The sequence below is a fragment of the Triticum aestivum genome, chromosome 5D (genome assembly GCF_018294505.1).
Source record: "Triticum aestivum cultivar Chinese Spring chromosome 5D, IWGSC CS RefSeq v2.1, whole genome shotgun sequence".
NCBI classification, from domain to species: domain Eukaryota; kingdom Viridiplantae; phylum Streptophyta; class Magnoliopsida; order Poales; family Poaceae; genus Triticum; species Triticum aestivum.
Window position 1 is genome coordinate 343,994,318 of NC_057808.1, and position 19,298 is coordinate 344,013,615.

At 45.9% G+C, this 19,298-nt stretch overlaps 2 protein-coding genes and 1 pseudogene across 3 annotated transcripts; 2 read left to right on the top strand and 1 right to left on the bottom strand.

The window, feature by feature from the left end:
- Window positions 1-2,762: 2,762 nt before the first annotated feature.
- LOC123121641 (endoribonuclease Dicer homolog 4) lies at window positions 2,763-7,522 on the bottom strand. Its single transcript, XM_044541656.1, has 5 exons — window positions 7,090-7,522; window positions 5,670-5,768; window positions 5,321-5,501; window positions 3,961-4,075; window positions 2,763-3,370 (listed from the first exon to the last, which is right to left on the bottom strand). Exons 2-5 carry the CDS (start codon window positions 5,742-5,744, stop codon window positions 3,220-3,222), a joined length of 522 nt encoding a protein of 173 aa, XP_044397591.1. The 5' UTR covers window positions 5,745-5,768; window positions 7,090-7,522; the 3' UTR covers window positions 2,763-3,219.
- Window positions 7,453-16,877, top strand: LOC123121644 (uncharacterized; annotated as a pseudogene). Its single transcript, XR_006459812.1, has 8 exons — window positions 7,453-7,621; window positions 9,139-9,784; window positions 9,864-10,043; window positions 10,195-10,896; window positions 15,107-15,205; window positions 15,281-15,546; window positions 16,001-16,328; window positions 16,451-16,877. The product of XR_006459812.1 is annotated as an uncharacterized protein (transcript).
- Window positions 10,455-13,870, top strand: LOC123121640 (protein SRG1). Its single transcript, XM_044541655.1, has 5 exons — window positions 10,455-10,679; window positions 11,331-12,040; window positions 12,286-12,551; window positions 13,013-13,340; window positions 13,466-13,870. The coding sequence occupies exons 2-5, from the start codon at window positions 11,819-11,821 to the stop codon at window positions 13,706-13,708; spliced, it is 1,059 nt and encodes a 352-aa protein (XP_044397590.1). The 5' UTR covers window positions 10,455-10,679; window positions 11,331-11,818; the 3' UTR covers window positions 13,709-13,870.
- Window positions 16,878-19,298: the final 2,421 nt, after the last annotated feature.

The window sequence follows — 19,298 nt, forward strand, 5'->3', positions numbered from 1 at the left end:
TGAGAAACGGATGACCGAGACACAGTCTTTCTGAAAAGGTCCCCTTAACCGATAGATAGGCCTGTACACCTACAATCCCCTACATCTGCTAGCCCACCATGGAAAGGTTTCCCACAACTTACTCAACTATGCCAGAGCCCATAATGGCATGTGGCTGCACACGGAAGTTTCTAGCATGAATAATCTTATGTTCCCTTTGAGCCTGGGTGGCAGTCCATAGGAGAATCACACGATACCTCGGGATTTCCAAAAAAACAGACAACACTGGGTTTCCCAGGTGCCTCAATCCACCCAGATGTGTATTAAAGTTGCCACCTTAAGTTAACCATTAATTAGCAATACTCACATCTGTCATGAATACACTCAAGCCCAAACCACGTCTACGAGCATAGCATAGCATTATAAGCAACGTAGAAGTAACTCACATAGGTTTGATAATAAACAGGTGAATAGGTACTACCTCATCTACTTCCCAAACCCACAATTTAATCAGATCCTAACCATGCAATTGTTTGAGGATTGATCTAATGTAATAAAACTGGGTAGTAAAGAGGTATGATCAAAGTGTTATTTGCCTTGCTGATGATCCGTGAAACCTAGAGACTCGTAGTAGCACGCTTCGCACTCCGGGTACTCTATCGCAAACAAACAAGCATACAATAAGCACTCAAGCAACGATGCACGGGTAAAACTCAAATAAGAAGATCTAACCAGAAAGTTCAACTTAAGAACTCCGGTTTGGAAAAAGAATCAAATCAAACGAAGCAACAAAACTCAAACTGCGAAATAAACAAGCTTCGATTACTAATCTGGACTAAAGTCAAATTTTATAGTAGCAAAAATTTGTTTAAGTTGGTTAAACAGAAAGAGGGTTTCGAGACAAAACTCTAGGCGCTTGAATCGCCTGATTCCGATAAACGAGCGAAAAGATAAACTAAAACGAAAATCGGATCAGAAATCGCGAACGAAAATAATCGCGAAAAATCCGAGAAAAAAAACTGACGAACAGACTAACGAACAAACGTTCGCTGTCTGCGGCTAAACGGTGAAAACCGTTCGTTAAAACGAGTGAACGAATGGGCGTTCGCTAAATAAGTAAACAAAAAAACGATCTAAAAAAAGGGCTCCGGCGGCGACGGCGGGTTCGGGCGGCGGTTAGGGTTTCGGGTGCGGGGCTGCCGCTCGGGCCTCCGCGGCTTATAAAGGCCGGCCGGGCTAGTGTCCAGGTCGGACACGGCCCGGTTAGGTCGGTTCGTTTTTTTTAATATTCCGCGCAGAAAAAGAAAGAAAAGAAATACTAAACGGACTCCAAAAATCCTGAAATAAATTTTCCCCGTCCTCTAAAAATTTACCGGACAAGGTGAACATTTATTTGGGACTCTAATGCAATTTTGAAAAATGCATATTTTCCTAATTCAAATAAAATAGCAATAAAACTCCGAATAAAATTCTTATTTGATTTTAATATTAAATCTCCCGTATTTCTTTATTTTGAGGAAGTCATTTTATCTCCTCTCTCTTTTATTTTCATAAATGAAATATTCGAAGAGAAAATAATTAAAATCAAACGATCCTCTTTTCAAAATTCGAGAAAACTCAAATATGAAAATAATGAAATCCCCAACTCTCTCCGTGGGTCCTTGAGTTGCGTAGAATTTCTAAAATCAAGCCAAAATTTGGAATGTTACAGACTAGTCAACTGATCTCACAATCAAGATCGCTGTAACATTAGCGGATCAACTAATAGACTCGCTGACAAAAGGATGTATAATACGTATTTTATACGTATTTGACCGGATCGAACTAGATACATACGTACACGCGGACACGTCCTGCTCTTCTTCGCCGAGCAGAAAAAGAAAAGTAAAAATATCTCCTGGCGCTGTCGCCGCTTGCGGCAGATCACACGTTTGAGTCACTACAAATCTCCTGGTCCGTGGATTCTCCTAGCTAGTTCCTCTCCTCTCCTGCAGGCGACGCATATACGAGTAAAAATCGACATCTGTTGGCACCTGTGCGGATAAAGTCTTGTACTGGCGATGTCAAAAGGTATGGCGACGCCAACGCATGATGGGTGGTGCACAAATGGCAGCGTGTTCAAACGTTTTTACTCATGAGTCGTATTCACATCTTGTTTGCATCTCACTAATTCAGACAAGAATTTTAGATTAGAGCTGGATTCTAGTTTAATAGTGTTTGACTGCGGCGAGAATTAAAATCAAAAATCACCAACCCGGTTGCAGTGAGTTAGAACACGATCGACGGTTTTGCTAGTTCTTACTCGACTAATCAATAGTGTTTGATGCAACAATGTTTGTTGTCGCTAGCCACTTGCCAATCTGCTGGGCGCATCATTTTTCGCCGTTACAGATAATAGTGGTTAATCTTGTACAGTAAGTTGTAAGTAATACTAGAAATCGTATATTGAAGGTTGTTAGCTTTCAGTTACTCATACTGCTTCCTCAAACACCAACCAAGCTCGTTTACCTTCCGGTTCAGGTGAGCCGAGACCTCGGGTTTTCGGACTCCACTGAAATCTCTATGAGCGCCATGGCATGACAACGAGAGAGGTGCCATATTGTGCAAGTGCAAATGTCGTTCGGGTGTTCCATTCATCTACTTATACAGTATAAAACTTCTGTGTGCTTCACGGGCTGATTTTGTATTCCCGTTTGCAACACACAAACACTAGTTTCGCCTAGTTCAGTTTCAGTGTGACATGTATGCTCTGAGCATAAACACGCAGGCTCACCCCACCAAACGAACTGAATCCTTCCAAAACCTTGATCATTCAGGATGCAACTCCTGATATTCAGTGTTCATCCAGGTTTCAGAACACCCACCTGACAACGTCGTCGAAGAAGTTGTAGCATGTGGACTTGCGCTTGAACATAGCTGCTACTCCTGATACTATCTTCCTACTTAAAACAGAACATAACTCTGCTAGAGCCCTTACTTAAGCAGAACTTGAACACAAAGTAATACCGAGAGTTCCTACAGCCGACTGGAAATAACTGGACTAGGATCCTAGAGAGCTAAAGCAACAAAATTAAAACACGACGGAGTAACAAGTTCAGTCATGCATAAGCACCAGCTGACAACGTGATCACAAGTTGAGTCATGGATTCAAGAAAGAGCAGACACCGCTCTTGTGGTGGATCGGATGCCAACAAGAGGGCAGACAGACGCCGCGCTGCGCCTGATGGAGCACGTCTAGAGCTATTTCACATGACCAAGGCACTTGAGGGTCCATAACACACCTTCAGCACCTTGTTCCTCGGCAGCTCTCTTCTGGGGTTTGGGTTCACTGATGCACTCCACAACAGTGTCTGTGAACGTCTCCACAAGAACACTCACCTTGCATGTGAACCTGCAAAGTTAATAGAACATCAGATATGCCCATTTCTATTTTGAACTCTACCTACCATCTTAAGCAAATTACCAACCAGATGCATTTTCCACCGCCCAGAATAGAAAACACAAGACATCAGAGTTGTTATTCATTAGCATTGACGTGGTAGCTAGCCCGTGCTTATGAAACTACAGAAATTTTCTCAAAAGAACATGGACTTCTGGGCTACTTCTGAGTAGCCTTCAGTGTTTATCACCATTCCATTATTGCCGTTCCAGTGTTTATCAGCATTGGATTTACCAACTGCACGATCTTGTATAATTATTCAATTTTCAAACATTAGTGCATGACACATCAGAAATGCAGCTCGATTATCAGCTATGCATGCCATACGAGCTGGTAGTACAGCACAAAGTGTTCAAAGAACACTCAAGTGAGTATAGAATGGCCAGTAACTGTCACACCTTGCGGAGGAAGCCACTAGTGGCTTTGCCTATGATAATATGGATAATACTACATTTGAGGTAATATAATGCACAATGCGCCTATATCTGTTGAAAGTACATAAAAAACAAATTAAAGATTCGCCGGTTAATAGGAAAGCTTACAGTTTTGTATGGCCATGTCCATGTTCTTCAAACTCATATGTTGGACTCTTCCAGCCAATTGCACTGCAGAGTTGAGCCAGTCTCAACCTTGCTTCTGGTTCTGCATTTGCACCGCCTATGAATTCAAACAAAACCAGCAATTATAAAACAACAGTTTAACTTCAAAAATAAGATTTATGCATATATTGCTAGAGTGATGCATCCCTTGTTCCTTGCCCAAGATTTTATTTGAAACACTGTATTCTTAGTTACTTCTTGAACCAAAATACTGAACATTCAGATAATTAACTTCTTAACTGTATGAAATATTTGAACTGTAATGATCCTTTCTACCCGAGTCATGTCTTCGGAATTTGGACATGAAATTTGCCCAAGGTATACATCATCACGAGAACGTACACCATGCAACAGGTAACTTGTGAAGAACCTGTTAATACTATACGTAAGATAAAGCACCATCGTTTTCTGACCAAAAGATAAAGCACCGCCCAGAAGGATATAAAGAACATGCTCGCATGCTATCTATATTACGTCAATGGTTTAAACTGGCAATTTTCTAGAGAAGGATTTCACAGTAAACTAAGAATCATTCTAACCAGTTATTGTGAATTTTGTAATCCTGGACAGACTGCAGAAGCCAGAGAAGTTAGTATCCGTGTAAGTTAGTTTCAGTGCTATGTCCACATTACCTTGTTTTCATGCCAGATCAATGTCACTTTCTTCTGATATATCTCACTTCTCCTAATAATTTAAGTTACCTGTTATAGTACAATAAATATCACTCCCTCTGTCCGTAAAAAGATCATGCTATTTCCACGCAAGAACAGTGTCAGGTCCCTGTTTCTCCGTGGCTTACCAAGACTGCCCCTTAATCGTCTCCATCCCATCGGCCTTTTCCTTAAATCTCATGTGGTAGTTATTCCAAATCTTGCGTGGTAGTTTGTGTGTTCCTAATCTGGCTAATGACTGATGTCAATTACTTCTATGAACGCATGATTAATTAGGGGCAGTTTTGGGGAAATAAGAAGGCCAGTTCTATCATTCATTAATCTACACGCCCAGAAAATTACGCCCTTTTTTTACGATCAGAGGGAGTACATATACAGATGAGCAGGTTATAAGATCATCCAGTCTTTCATTATATAGGCAGCAATAAGTAATTCAAATTTTCCATTCAAGTACATTGATATCTAAATTTTGGCCAACATAACCACACTTAAGAGATATAACTCTTTGTCCATCTTATATGAAACCATAACATTTTATGTACAGGTTGTATTGATTATTCTGAAATCAATCAGATTTAACAGTGGCTAAAAGAATCATGAGAAGAATTAAAAAAGATAAGAATTTCAAATACCAAGAACATGCCCCTCACTGCAACCATTTGCTTCACCATTGCTCAGCACCACACAAGCAGACTCTTTTGGTGAAGGATCACCATGCCCTTTATTCTCACTCTCAATGGCGAGTTCAATTTCCTGCTGCAGTTGGGCAACACACCCTGTAGCTTTGGGCTTTTTGTGCGTGCATAACACCTCCTACAAGTAAAACTATTAGGACCTTTCAAACAAAAAATTGATTTTTTTTGTGAATTACATAAAAAATTCTTCTAGCTGATGAAAGAAGAAAGAAACCCAAGATATCACCAATGTGCTCAAAAGGAAGATGGAAAAGAAATGAATGCAAGAGATGTTGTCATCTTTTACCTTTTCTTCCAACTCCTTCTCCGTTCTTGTATTGATCGGCATGATACTAGGCTCCTGGTACACAGGCGGCACCATAACCACTGAGCGGAAAGGAGTCACCTAACAAAAGTTACAAAAGTACTGGTAATTTGGTATATACTTCTATGAAAATGATTTCTTGAACATTGTACCGTAAACTGAGTAGAACAAGAGCATTTATCAACTGATAATTTTACCCAAAAAATCTCCACTATTATGGACATTAATTAATATAAACTAGAGCGAATCTGAAAGATTGCGATCCAATCGGGGATATCGCGATATGAAGCTTCGATCGAGAGCTACATGAGCGAGAGGAATCAGGGCTCCACCTGAGGGAGCGGCAGGGAATACCGGAATAGAGGACGGAGACCGGGATCGATTGGAATTGAGCACGAGCTGTGCGTGCGGTGGGAGGAGAGAAACTAAACCTAGGGCTATGCAACTCGTATTCCCATGGGGCCATAGTCCACTATATATACACATACATGTGAGGGAAATATGCAGAAAGCCCCTTATACAACGGGGAAAATAAAAAGACTATACATGGCTATAAATATAACTTTGGAGAATTAGGTAATGCACATTAACTAACAACTGGTCCAGATATATGGCTCCAGAAAGCATATACCACAAGTGAGCATGACGCTGTACAAAAGACAGGATCCATTGTATGGCACCTAAGCTAACCCTATGGAAATTTTGGCGAAGGTGGCATGTTATGTTGGGAAGGTTCTATGAGGATCTTTCACAAAATCAAACAGCGAAAATAGAAGCAAAATTTTAAGGTGTTAGAGTAAGCTCACAAAACATGCGAATGAAAATGGGATGATATCAAAATGGTAGAGCTGTGGACAACTAGTAGCACTGAAGAAAACAAAAAACTGCCCTAACATTAAATAGCAAAATGACAACTGCAGAAATACAGTTAAGCGTTTATGATCTGTATGGAACAAATCATTATAAGCTTTTTGTTGAACAAAGATGTAAAAGGTGGAGGTCGCCAATGTAAAAGTTTATCACACCATTCTTATGTGCTTGTAAATACATACCGTAAAAGTTTATCACACTACGAGTCGCCAATGTTACTTGCTTCAAGCAGGCTCTAGAATATATCCTAACTATGACAATCTGTCACGCAACTATTAGTCTGCAATCTTGAACACCCCTCCTAGTCTAAAGACCATCAATCATTCAGATCATTATTTCAAGTCAATCAAGGGCACTACACTTTTCCCCTAAGAAAAAGAAGACTGCTTATTCCAATCTGAGTCGCCAACACTAACGCTACACTGGAGCAGATACTGAACTATCAATTGTGGCACGTACAAGATCAGAAACTGTTGTGCAAACACAACACAGAAAGTGGATGATTGTTCCGAAGTCTCAAGTGAGCGCTTACCCGCAACGAAATGTAGGACCGCGCGATGCTCTCGGAGGCCGCAAGCGTGCGGGATGGGGGCGTCGGGTTGGGAACCGCGTTTGGGGCCGGGGCCAGTCACGGGGACGCCGGGCGCAGGGCACCGGATCGGAGCTCGCGCGAGTTGGAGAGGGAGAATATTTAGTTCTCTTTGGGGCTGCCGCCTAGATCTCGCTGGGGAGAGGATGGGTTGGGGCGGCCGGCCGGTGGCATTCATCCAAATCCGCCAGGGAGAGGGCCTCGGCCATGCGCCTCTAGGAGCACAGGAGGGGGAGGTTCGCGGCGGCGGCAGAGGAGAGGAGACGCCGGAGCTTGGGGTGGCCGCGGGAGCATGGGCTGGCCGCCATGGGAGGGTTTAAGGGGACGAGCGGCGAGGAAGAAGACAAGGGCAAAAAGAAAAAGATCGAATAATGGAAAGGCTAATTTTTTCTTTGAGGGAATGGGAAAAGGCAAAGCGCTCTGTCCCCCACAGGCCCGCAGCGAAAGATTCCGAGTTCTGGGCCAGTGGAACTGCGCAAACCTGGCCCAGCAATAACAGACCATGAGACTAGTGTTAACGCCGAGCGGCCCGTCACAGGAAGCAAAAGAAGCGGGGTGGTGGGGGAGCAACTAGTTAACGAGCGCTCCTTCGCAAGTCTCCCAACAACCAGCGCCACTTGACGTGCTCTCAGCCATTCGCCACGCGTCGCACTCTGGGTGCTTCCTTTAGATTTTATTTTTTATTTTTCCGCCCGCGTTTTCGGCTTTTTAAACTTTTTTTGGTTTTTTTTTGACGTTAGGTTTTCCCCCGATCTTTCTTATCTTTTGGATAAAAAAATTTTAAAAAAAAAATTACGCGAAAAAACGCGCTTTCTTTTTTCCCTTTCGTGAAAGTCACGGTTTTTCTTCCGCATGAGGCACGGTTGTGCTTTAGCGAGAGTCATGGCCGTGCCTTTCGGAAACGAAAAAAACACATTTTTTGTTTTTTTTTTCTTTCGCGAGAGTCATGGTTTTGCTTCCGCGAGAGGCACGGTTGTGCTTTCGCGAAAGTCACGGCCGTGCCTCTCGAAAAGGGAAAAAACAAAACGCGTTTTCTGTTTTTTTCTTTCGTAGAGTCACGGTTTTGCTTCCACGAGAGGCACGGTTGTGCTTTCGTGAAAGTCACGGCCGTGCCTCTAGGAAAGGGAAAAAAATACGCGTTTTTTCTTTCGCGAGAGTCACGGTTTTGCTCTCGCAAGAGGCACGGTTGTGCTTTCGCGAGAGTCACGGCCGTGCCTTTCGAAAACGAAAAAAGAACGCGTTTTTTTTTTTCCTTTCACGAGAGTCACGGTTTTGCTTTCACGAGACGCACGGTTGTGATTTCGCGAGAGGCACGGGCGTCCTCTTTTCGGAAAGGGAAAAATCATGCTCCTGATTCGGTTTTTTCGCCCGGTTTTTTTCATAAAAAAAAGTTCGTTAAAATCTATCAACATGGGATCTAGTTTTGAAGATCTCGACGATAGGAATTCAATGGTAAAAACGGTTTGAGATTTGGACACACGGTTTAAGAATTAAAACGTTTTAAATAAACGGATCTAAAAAAGGAAAAACTCCCAGGTTGCGACAAGTGGCTCGGTGCATGTGCGTCACTTAAAAAGTGGAGTGTTCTTTGCAACTAGTACTCTTGATTAGTGATGTCCGGGTGGTGGCTGATTGGACGGACGGCAGGGAATGGCGACGGCGGCGGAGTTGGACTCCGGTGGCGGCTCGAAGAGGAGGCGGACGGGCGAGGGAGGGGAGCGAGCGCATCCAGGCGCGGGAGCGGCGGAGGAGGACCGTATTTCGTCGCTGCCGGAGGCGCTGCGGCTGCACATCCTCGGCCTCCTCCCGTTCAAATCCGCCGTTCGCACGGGCGCGATCTCCACCCGGTGGCGCGCGCTCTGGGCGCACCGCTGGCCGGAGCCCTCCTCGCTCGACCTCCGCCTCAAGACCCACGCGCCCCCGCCGCCGATCCTCGAATCCCTGGAGCGGCGCGGCCGCCGGCGCCTCGACCGGCTCTCCCTGACGTTCCAGATCGGCAAGGGGGACCTCGAGCCCGACGGCGTCCACCGGATTCTGGACTACGCCGCCGCCTGCTCCGTCGCCGACCTCCACGTGGACTTCGCCCACGGAGCCCTGGGCTTCATTTTCAAGCTCCGCCTCCCGCGGGCGACCCGCACCTCACGCGCCTCACCGTCGGCAGCATCCGCGTCGGCCTCTCCAAGCCCTTCTCCGCCCGCTGCCACACCTTCTCCGTCCTCGAGGTCATCTACCTCGAGGGCGTCACGCTCTCCGACCACACCGTCGAGAACCTGGTCGCCGCGTGCCCCCTCCTCCGCGCCCTCGACCTGCGCTACTGCGATGGCCTCGATTTCGTCAACGTCGAGGCCGCCGGGCCGCACCTGAGGAGCCTCACCGTCGCGGAGTGCGGAGGGGTGAGAGACATTTCTACCATGGAGGCGCCCAGCCTTCGCTCCTTCCGCTACAGCGGCTCCTACAGCCGCGCCCTGACAATCCCTGCCGCCTGCGCGCTCGCCGACCTTTACCTATGCTTCGGCGGACCTGCCGGTCGCCTCCGGCCTCTCGGCACCCCACTCTGTTTCGATTTTGCTTGGCCTGCAGGGGTGCCAAGAAATTGGCTTCAGGCACCGTGCTTACCCTCTGCAGCAGTGCCCTGCGGGTTGGTTGCTTCCTGCATTTCATTCCATCGATTTTTATTGCAATACTTAGTTACTCATTGGTCATGGCCTTCTTTGCAGAGAGTGTCTGCCAAGGCTCGTGAGAGATCACTAACCAAAAGTGGTGCCGCGTCGTGCGAATTGCGGAATTTGAGAGAGCTGCAGCTGCTGATGTTTGCAATGTATAACAGCAGCGTGGATGACATTTGTGTTTTCATCGTGGCCTGCTGCCCCTCTCTATTAGAGAGGATGTTTGTGCAGGTGAAGATGACCTTGTTGCTAAACAGATTTCTCTTGCTGCTAAACAGATTGCACCATGACCATTAGGGATGCATTTATTTAATACACATAATTGTATGCTTTCTCTTGCTGTGCTTTACTTCTTCCTAATGCTTTCTATGCTCTGTCGCAGCTTCCAACAAATAGTCACTATTATAGAGCAGGCTCGGAACCATCAGAATCAGAGGAAGAGCTACTAGAGGAAAACAGGCCAGTGGAGGATCTGCGGGGAGAAGCGCCACCTGAGGAAGATGGGCCAGAGGGAGAGCTACCAGAAGAGGAAGATGAGCTTCAGGAGGAGCTACCAGAGGGAGAGCTATCAGAAGAGGAAGTTGAGCTTCAAGACGAGCTGCCAGAGGGAGAGCTATCGGAAGAGGAAGATGAGCTTCAAGACGAGCTGCCAGAGGGAGAGCTATCAGAAGAGGAAGATGAGCTTCAAGACGAGCTGCCAGAGGGAGAGGCGTCGGAGGAAAATCAATCAGAGGAAGACTGGTCAGATGAAGAGCTATCTGATGGAGGGCAATCAGAGGAAGACCCAGTAGAAGATTGCCTTGAGAACCTTAAGTTGCTCAAGATGACGAATTTCAAGGGGGGTGACAATGAGATGAGGCTACTAAGGTTTGTGTTGAGGAACTCTACTAGTCTCAACCAATTGCTGCTATTTACATCGAAGAGTGATCGACCAGAGTGGCTCCAGAAGGATCATCTGGATACGTCCGATATTCTCGAAACAAAAATATTGCCTCTCCAAAAAGCCCTACCAAATTGCCAGATAATTCTCAGTGAGTCTGATGGTGATGCAATTCAGGCATTTCATCGGGAGGCCTTTGTCAACGTCTAGTTAATTTTTCGGTAGCGTAGTCTTACAAAATAATTTGAAATGTCAAAGGCTAGCAACTGCTGGGCAAGATATGCATGGTTCGGTGTTTCTGTATCCCGTGAAGGATTATGGATAACTGGTGTAGCCTTATACTCTGCAGTCTGCACTCTGCACCTTAGCTATCTGAAATATCACTTTTTACTTCCATGTCTATTAATGTTATTGCCTTGCTGGTGTTTTCTACAAACAAACTGACTTGAGTACAACAACTGAACATGAAAGTCTTGCAAACACTCTAGAATGCTGAGACTTGTATGCGCTATATTTGTACTCTTCAATCTTCATGTAGCAGTAGTATACTGATATTATCGGTTTTTGTTACTTTTTTCCTTGTCAATTGCCATTGTCCCTTTATTTTTTACTAATATTAATGGGTCGCTCCCTTTTAGGCTTGAAGATCAAATGATTATTGTGCTGAAGTCATAAGAAAACCTGATTAAGAACAGAAATCAACTTGAATTGGGCCCGGAAACTGTGAGTCCAAAATATTCTTTCTCAAATTTGACTTGTCAGCCACTTTGAATCTGGACAATGGTCCAGTTTTTGTCAATACTTTCCCCATCAATTTAGCTCAGCCTGGTCTGTGGCCACTAGTGCTATTTTCGATCGTGTGGTACAAGATAGGATAGTGGTAGCACTCACAGTCTGACTGAAGGATGACACAACTGAAAACCTATGGCTATTAGCTCAGTCGCAATGCAATCTTGACTGGAGGATGATACGATTGTGACTGACAAAGAAGAGTCGTGTGGAGTGTATCATGCATGATCCGCCCAGAAAATGACTCGAGGCTATGTATAACCCCATCCCCCCCCACCCCCTGAACTTCAAGTGAACAGTAGTAACCAAACACATACCCAAGCACAGAAATAACAGAATGGCTGCGTCCGACGAGACGCCGATGGTGCAAGACCTGGCGTCGACCGGTGTCGAGGAGCCGCCGAGCCGGTACTTAGTGCACGAGCAAGACCGTCACGGTGACCTGCTGGCCGCCGGCGAAATGCCGGAGCCCATCCCTCTCATTGACCTTAGCCGGCTCATGGACGCCGATGAGGCCGACAAGCTCCGGGCTGCTCTACAGACATGGGGCTTCTTCCTGGTGAGCGAGCATCTGTGCATGCGTGCACCTTAATTACTACTCCCTCCGTTCACAAGTATAAGATGTTCTAACCTTTTTGTGAATTGGATACATATAGGCATGTTTATGTTTTAGTGTGGTTGTTCACTCATTTCAGGCCGAATGTAGTCCATATTGAAATATCCAGAACATCTTATATTTGTAACGAAGGGAGTACTAGCTTGTAAAGTTATTGAACTCTTACTGAAACTGTTTAACTTGTCCAGGCCACCAATCATGGGATCGAGGATTCTCTCATGGATGCAATGATGAGCGCGTCAAGGGAGTTCTTCCGTCAACCGTCCGAAGAGAAGCAGAAATGCAGCAACCTGGTGGACGGCAACGGCAAGCACTACCAGGTGGAAGGGTATGGCAGTGACAAAGTGGTTTCTGAGGATCATGGCCTGAACTGGAACGACCGGTTGCATCTGAGAGTGGAGCCAGAAGATGAGAGGAATTTCGCTAAGTGGCCCAGTCAACCGGAATCTTTCAGGTTACCTACTCCCTTGCCTTCAGTGATGTTTTTCACATTTTGAATACTGTATTAGTTTACTTGCAAAGGAAGGAAGAATGAGAATTTCAGAAAAGTATCAATGTAAACTGCACTCTGGGTAGTCAATGGTCTCGTAGCATTGCGCGTCTAACTTGCTAGTGGGCCCGTATTACCATATCATTTCCTATAATTAAGTAAGGCTGAAAGTTAAATATTTCGGATACAATTTTCCTTTGTGAATGTAGACTTTTGAGAACTTCTCTTAATGACGTAGTTTTCTCGATGCTGTTTTGTGAATTTATTGATGAATTACTTTCTTTATAAGATATTCAGAGTCTGGGGGTGATTACCTTCTTTCCAAAACGAAAAAAAAAAGATTTTCAGAGACAATTCGTAGAAACTGAATAAAGAAACTAAAATCTTTTATTTAACTACTAAACTATTCTAGAGTCTTTCTACAGGGATGTGCTACATGAGTACGCATCAAAAACCAAGAAACTAAGAGACCTTGTCTTGCGATCAATAGCCAAGCTCCTGGACATTGATGAGGATTACTTCGTTAACCAGATATCAAACAAGGCCTCCGGGTTTGCTAGATTGTACTACTACCCTCCATGTCCGAGACCTGACCTAGTTTTGGGCCTCAGGCCTCACTCTGATGGAAATCTCCTTACTATCCTTTTTGTCGACGACGATGTTGGTGGCTTACAAGTTCAGAGAGATGGGAAATGGTACAATGTTCCAGCCAAGCCTCACACACTGGTGATCAACTTGGGAGACTGCCTGGAGGTAGGCACCTACACATACAAGCTAGATACGCACCTCCTCTCTTGAATGGTCTATAATGATCAGTGTTATATCCTATTTCCTGAATCCTAATGTTTCATTGACTCGCATGTGAAATTTTGGCGCAGATAATGAATAACGGAATCTTTAGGAGCCCGGTTCACAGAGTGGTGACAAACACCGAGAAGGAGAGGCTTTCGCTGGCCATGTTCTATGCCGTGGATGAAGAAACAGTGCTGGAGCCAGCGCCCGGTTTGCTGGATGACAAGCGACCACCAAGATATAGGAAAATGCTGACCAAGGATTTCGTGGCTGGGCTCTTTGAACATTTCCGTCAAGGGAAGAGATTCATCGACACCCTGAAGATATAAGTTATGCGTGTTAGTTTATGGAGTTATAGCTGTAATTACCTATGAGGAATAAAGTTTTACCGATATGTAAAAGAGGAGCACCAGCGCCATGCCTCTTTCACCGAATTTTGAGCTGTAGTTTATCAGTTCGCTGCTGCATTTAAACTTTTACTCCCTCCGTTCTATTCCACCTGCGTCCCGTCCACTGCTGTCGATGTTCCACTGCTTGGCAAGATATGCAAGATTCGGCGTTCTGTATTCCGTGAAGGATTATGGATAACTAGTTTAATCTTATACTAAGTATTATGCAGTCTGCACCTTTGTCTATATGAAATATCACTTTTTTACTTCACTCTCTATTAATGTCATTGCCTGGCTGGTGTTTCCTACTACAAACAAACTGACCTGAGTACAATAACTGAACAAAAAAGTCTTGCAAACACTGTAGAATGCTGAGACTTGTAATCCCTCCGTCCCAAAATTCTTGTCTTAGATTTGTCTAGATACGGATGTATCTAAAACGTGACTTGATACATCCGTATCTAGATAAATCTAAGACAAGAATTTTGGGACGGAGGAAGTACTATGTGTTATCTTTGTGCTCTTCAATCTTCATGTAGCAGCATTATACAAATGCTTTAATCTGTTGGAACGGCAGCGTTGTTGCAGCATTACGTTTTTCCTTATCAATTGCCACTACCCTCTTTTTACTGATATTAACGGGTCACTCCCTTAAGGCTTGAAGATTAAATGATTATTGTGCTGAAGTCATGAGAAAACCTGATTATGAACGGAAATCAACTGGAATTGGGCCAGGAAACTGTCAGTCGCTTCGCAAAAATATTCTTTCTCAAATTTGACTTGTCAGCCACTTTGAATCTGGACAATGGTCCAGTTTTTGTCAATCCTTTCCCCATCAATTCAGCTCAGCCTGGCCGGTGGCCACTGGTGCTATTGTCGATCATGTGATACAAGATAATAGGCTATCAGTAGTACTCACAGTCTGACTGGAGGATGACACAGCTGAGAATTTATGGGTATTAGCTCAGTCGCAATCTTGACCGGATGATGATACGATTGGACCGACAAAGAAGAGTCGCATCGAGTGCGTCATGCATGATGTCGCCCAGAAAATGATTGGGGGCACGTTTTTTTTTCTTTGAGGAGGATTAAAACAAATTTTGAAGAGGAAAATCGAGGCACACTCGAGGCTATACATACCGGGCCCCTGTATCTTCAACTTCAAGTGAGCAGTGGTGCCCAAACTCTTACCCAAGCACAGAAATGGCTGCGTCCGACGAGTCGCCGATGGTGCGGCCGACGGTGCAGGAGCTGACGGCGGCCGGCGTCGAGGAGCCGCCGCGGCAGTACGTGTTGCCGGAGCAAGACCGTCACGGCGACCTGCTGGCAGCCGACGAGTTTCCGGAGCCCACCCCCCTCATCGATCTTAGCCGGCTCACGGACGCCGACGAGGCCGAGAGGCTCCGGGCGGCTCTGCAGACCTGGGGCTTCTTCCTGGTGGGCGAGCGTCTGCATGGATCAACTAGTTTCTGAAGTTATTGAACTCCTGCTGAGACTGTTTGACTCATCCAGGCCACCAACCATGGGATCGAGGACTCTCTCATGGACGCCATGATGAGCGTGTCGAGGGAGTTCTTCCGGCAGCCGGCAGAGGAGAAGCAGAAATGCAGCAACCTGGTGGACGGCAACGGCAAGGACTACCAGGTGGAAGGGTATGGCAGTGACAAGGTGGTGTCCGAGGATCAGGTCCTCAACTGGAGCGACCGGTTGCATCTGAGAGTGGAGCCGGAAGATGAGAGGAATTTCGCCAAGTGGCCCAGTCACCCGGAATCTTTCAGGTTACTTACTTCCCTACCTTGAGTGATGTTTTTCGCATTTTTAATACTGTATTAGCTTTAGTTGCAAAGGAGGATGCAGTGAAATTTCAGGAAATCTCAGTGCAAAGAATAGTACTCTGTGATCCAGTCAATGGTCTCGTAGCATTGCCTGTCTCTCTTGCTAGTGGACCCGTGTTATCATGCCATTTCCTATAATGAAGTTAGGATAAGTTTTTTTTGAATTACACAACTTTCCTTTGTGAATTTAAACTTCTGTAAACTTCTCTTAATGATGTAGTTCTTTTGTTGCTCGCGGTGTGGTTTTGTGAAATTTCTTGATTAAAAGATATCCAAATTCCAGGGGGTATTACCCTCTTAAAAAAGGGTATTCAAAGACAACTCATAGAAAGTTAGAAACTGAATAAAAGAACCAAAAGCTTTTATTTGACCAAGCTGGTCTAGAATCTTTCTACAGGGACGTGCTACAAGAGTACGCATCAAGAACCAAGAAAATAAGAGACCTCGTCTTGCGATCGATAGCCGAGCTCCTGGAGATTGACGAGGACTACTTCGTCAACCAGATATCAAACAAGGCTTCCGGGTTTGCTAGATTCAACTACTACCCTCCATGCCCAAGGCCTGACCTAGTTTTGGGCCTCAGGCCTCACTCCGACGGTGGTCTCCTTACCATCCTTTTCAACGATGACAACGTCGGTGGCTTGCAAATTCAAAGAGATGGGAGATGGTACAATGTTCCGACCAAGCCTCACACATTGTTGATTAACCTAGCAGACTGCCTAGAAGTAAGCATTTGGGAATACAAGCTACATACACACTTACTCTCTTGATTAATATACAATGGTCAGTGTTATATCCTATCTCCTAAACCCTAATTCGTTGACTTGTATGTACAACTTTGGCGCAGATAATGAACAATGGAATCTTTAGGAGCCCATTTCATAGAGTGGTGACGAACGTCGAGAAGGATAGGCTTTCCCTGGCTGTGTTTTACGCCGTGGATGCGGAAACGATGTTGGAGCCAGCGCCCGGTTTGCTGGATGACAAGCGACCATCAAGGTATAGGAAAATGTTGGCCAAGGATTTCGTGGCTGGGCTCTTTGAACATTTCCGTCAAGGGAAGAGATTCATCGACACCCTGAAAATATAGGTTCATCGTTTATTATGGAGTCGTAGCAGTGATTGCCTATGAAGAATAAAGAGATGGTTTTATCTGTTGTGTGAGTGGGGGTTTTGTCTACCTTCGCCTTTCTTATAAGCGACTCAGTTCAGTTAACCCATGTAATGCACTCCGTAATGTCAAATAAAAATGGTGCACTCGCATATTCGGGAAATTAGTCTCCAAAAGAAGACCATGGCTACCTAAAATTGTGTCCAAGAACTAACTACCGAACGAACAAAACACATGCGAACAATGATCAAAGCATTGAGTGACAAAAAAATATATAAAATGATAGATGTATGGAATTCTTGTAGTCAACAACCTTCTGCAGCTCCTTATCATCTCACCATGGCCAGCGGTCTTTTAAGTCGGTGGCCTCTATTCTCATTTCTCATTGTCTCACGCATAAACATTTGTGGATGAGAAAAATTGAGTCAACGTCTCCTACTCGCAAGTTGTGTGGAGAAGATGACCAATAATTTCATCTTTCTTCCCCTCATCTAAGAAGATGTGGGAGCGGATAGTTTTTCCGGGGCTAGCCGTCTCTGATGATACAACTTTTTCCATCACGACTGTGGTGGGAAACTTCTCAACAACACTGCGGGTTTTATTTTTCTCCGTCATAGTGGCACGCTTCTCAACGATAACCAATGTTTCCTTCTTCTTCTCTCAGATCGCATGGATTGTGGGAGGCATCTGCGCAGTCAAAGTCGCCTTCATATAAAAACATCGCCAGCAGCCTCCAACTGTCTGGAGTAGCTTGATGTAGGAGGGGGGCTACAGAATGTCAAAGAGGAAGTATCAAGATATTGTGAGTATGTTGTAAACCATACATATTGAGATGTCCATATAAGGACACATACAGTTTGGACTGAGGAATGACTTTGGCGCGAGGTACATTGCCTTTCCTTGGTGAGGCCTTCGTGGTAGAAACCTTCGCCCGAGCTCTTGGTTTGGGTGGAACGGAGTTAGCACAAGCTTTCTTCGCACTAGAACTGGCGAGATTGGGGTTTGCTGGGTCACCCCTTGCCTTCCGCCTCTGCTCTGCAGGCACGTTTGATGGGGGCAATGTTGGGAATCGTAGCATAATTTTAAAATTTTCCTACGCTCACCAAGATGCATCTATGGAGTTTACTAGCAACGAGGGGAAAGGAGTGCATCTACATACCCTTGTAGATCGCGAGCGGAAGCGTTCCAATGAACGTGGATGACGGAGTCGTACTTGCCGTGATCCAAATCACCGATGACCGAGTGCCGAACGGACGGCACCTCCGCGTTCAACACACGTACGGTGCAGCGACGTCTCCTCCTTCTTGATCCAGCAAGGGGGAAGGAGAGGTTGATGGAGATCCAGCAGCACGACGGCGTGGTGGTGGATGTAGCGGGTCTCGGCAGGGCTTCGTCGAGCTTCTGCGAGACGGAGAGGTGTAGCAGGGGGAGAGGGAGGCGCCCAAGGCTGTAAGTTGCTGCCCTCCCTCCCCCCTCCTTTATATAGGCCCCCTGGGAGGAGGGGGGCGCCCCCTAGATCCCATCTAGGGTGGGGGGCGGCGGCCAAAGGGGGGAAGGGGTGCCTTGCCCCCCAAGGCAAGTGGGAAGCCCCCCCCCCCCACCCTAGGGTTCCCAACCCTAGGCGCATGGGGAAAGGCCCATGGGGGGGCGCCCAGCCCACTAGGGGCTGGTTCCCTTCCCACTTCAGCCCATGGGGCCCTCCGGGATAGGTGGCCCCACCCGGTGGACCCCCGGGACCCTTCCGGTGCTCCCGGTACAATACCGGTAACCCCCGAAACTTTCCCGGTGGCCGAAACTTGACTTCCTATATATAATTCTTCACCTCCGGACCATTCCGGAACCTCTCGTGACGTCCGGGTCTCATCCGGGACTCCGAACAACTTTCGGGTTTCCGCATACACATATCTCTACAACCCTAGCGTCACCGAACCTTAAGTGTGTAGACCCTACGGGTTCGGGAGACATGCAGACATGACCGAGACGCCTCTCCGGTCAATAACCAACAGCGGGATCTGGATACCCATGTTGGCTCCCACATGTTCCACGATGATCTCATCGGATGAACCACGGTGTCGAGGATTCAATCAATCCCGTATGCAATTCCCTTTGTCAATCGGTATGTTACTTGCCCGAGATTCGATCGTCGGTATCCCAATACCTTGTTCAATCTCGTTACCGGCAAGTCTCTTTACTCGTACCGCAATGCATGATCCCGTGACTAACGCCTTAGTCACATTGAGCTCATTATGATGATGCATTACCGAGTGGGCCCAGAGATACCTCTCCGTCACACGGAGTGACAAATCCCAGTCTCGATCCGTGCCAACCCAACAGACTCTTTCGGAGATACCTGTAGTGCACCTTTATAGTCACCCAGTTACGTTGTGACGTTTGGCACACCCAAAGCACTCCTACGGTATCCGGGAGTTGCACGATCTCATGGTCTAAGGAAAAGATACTTGACATTGGAAAAGCTCTAGCAAACGAAACTACACGATCTTTTATGCTATGCTTAGGATTGGGTCTTGTCCATCACATCATTCTCCTAATGATGTGATCCCGTTATCAATGACATCCAATGTCC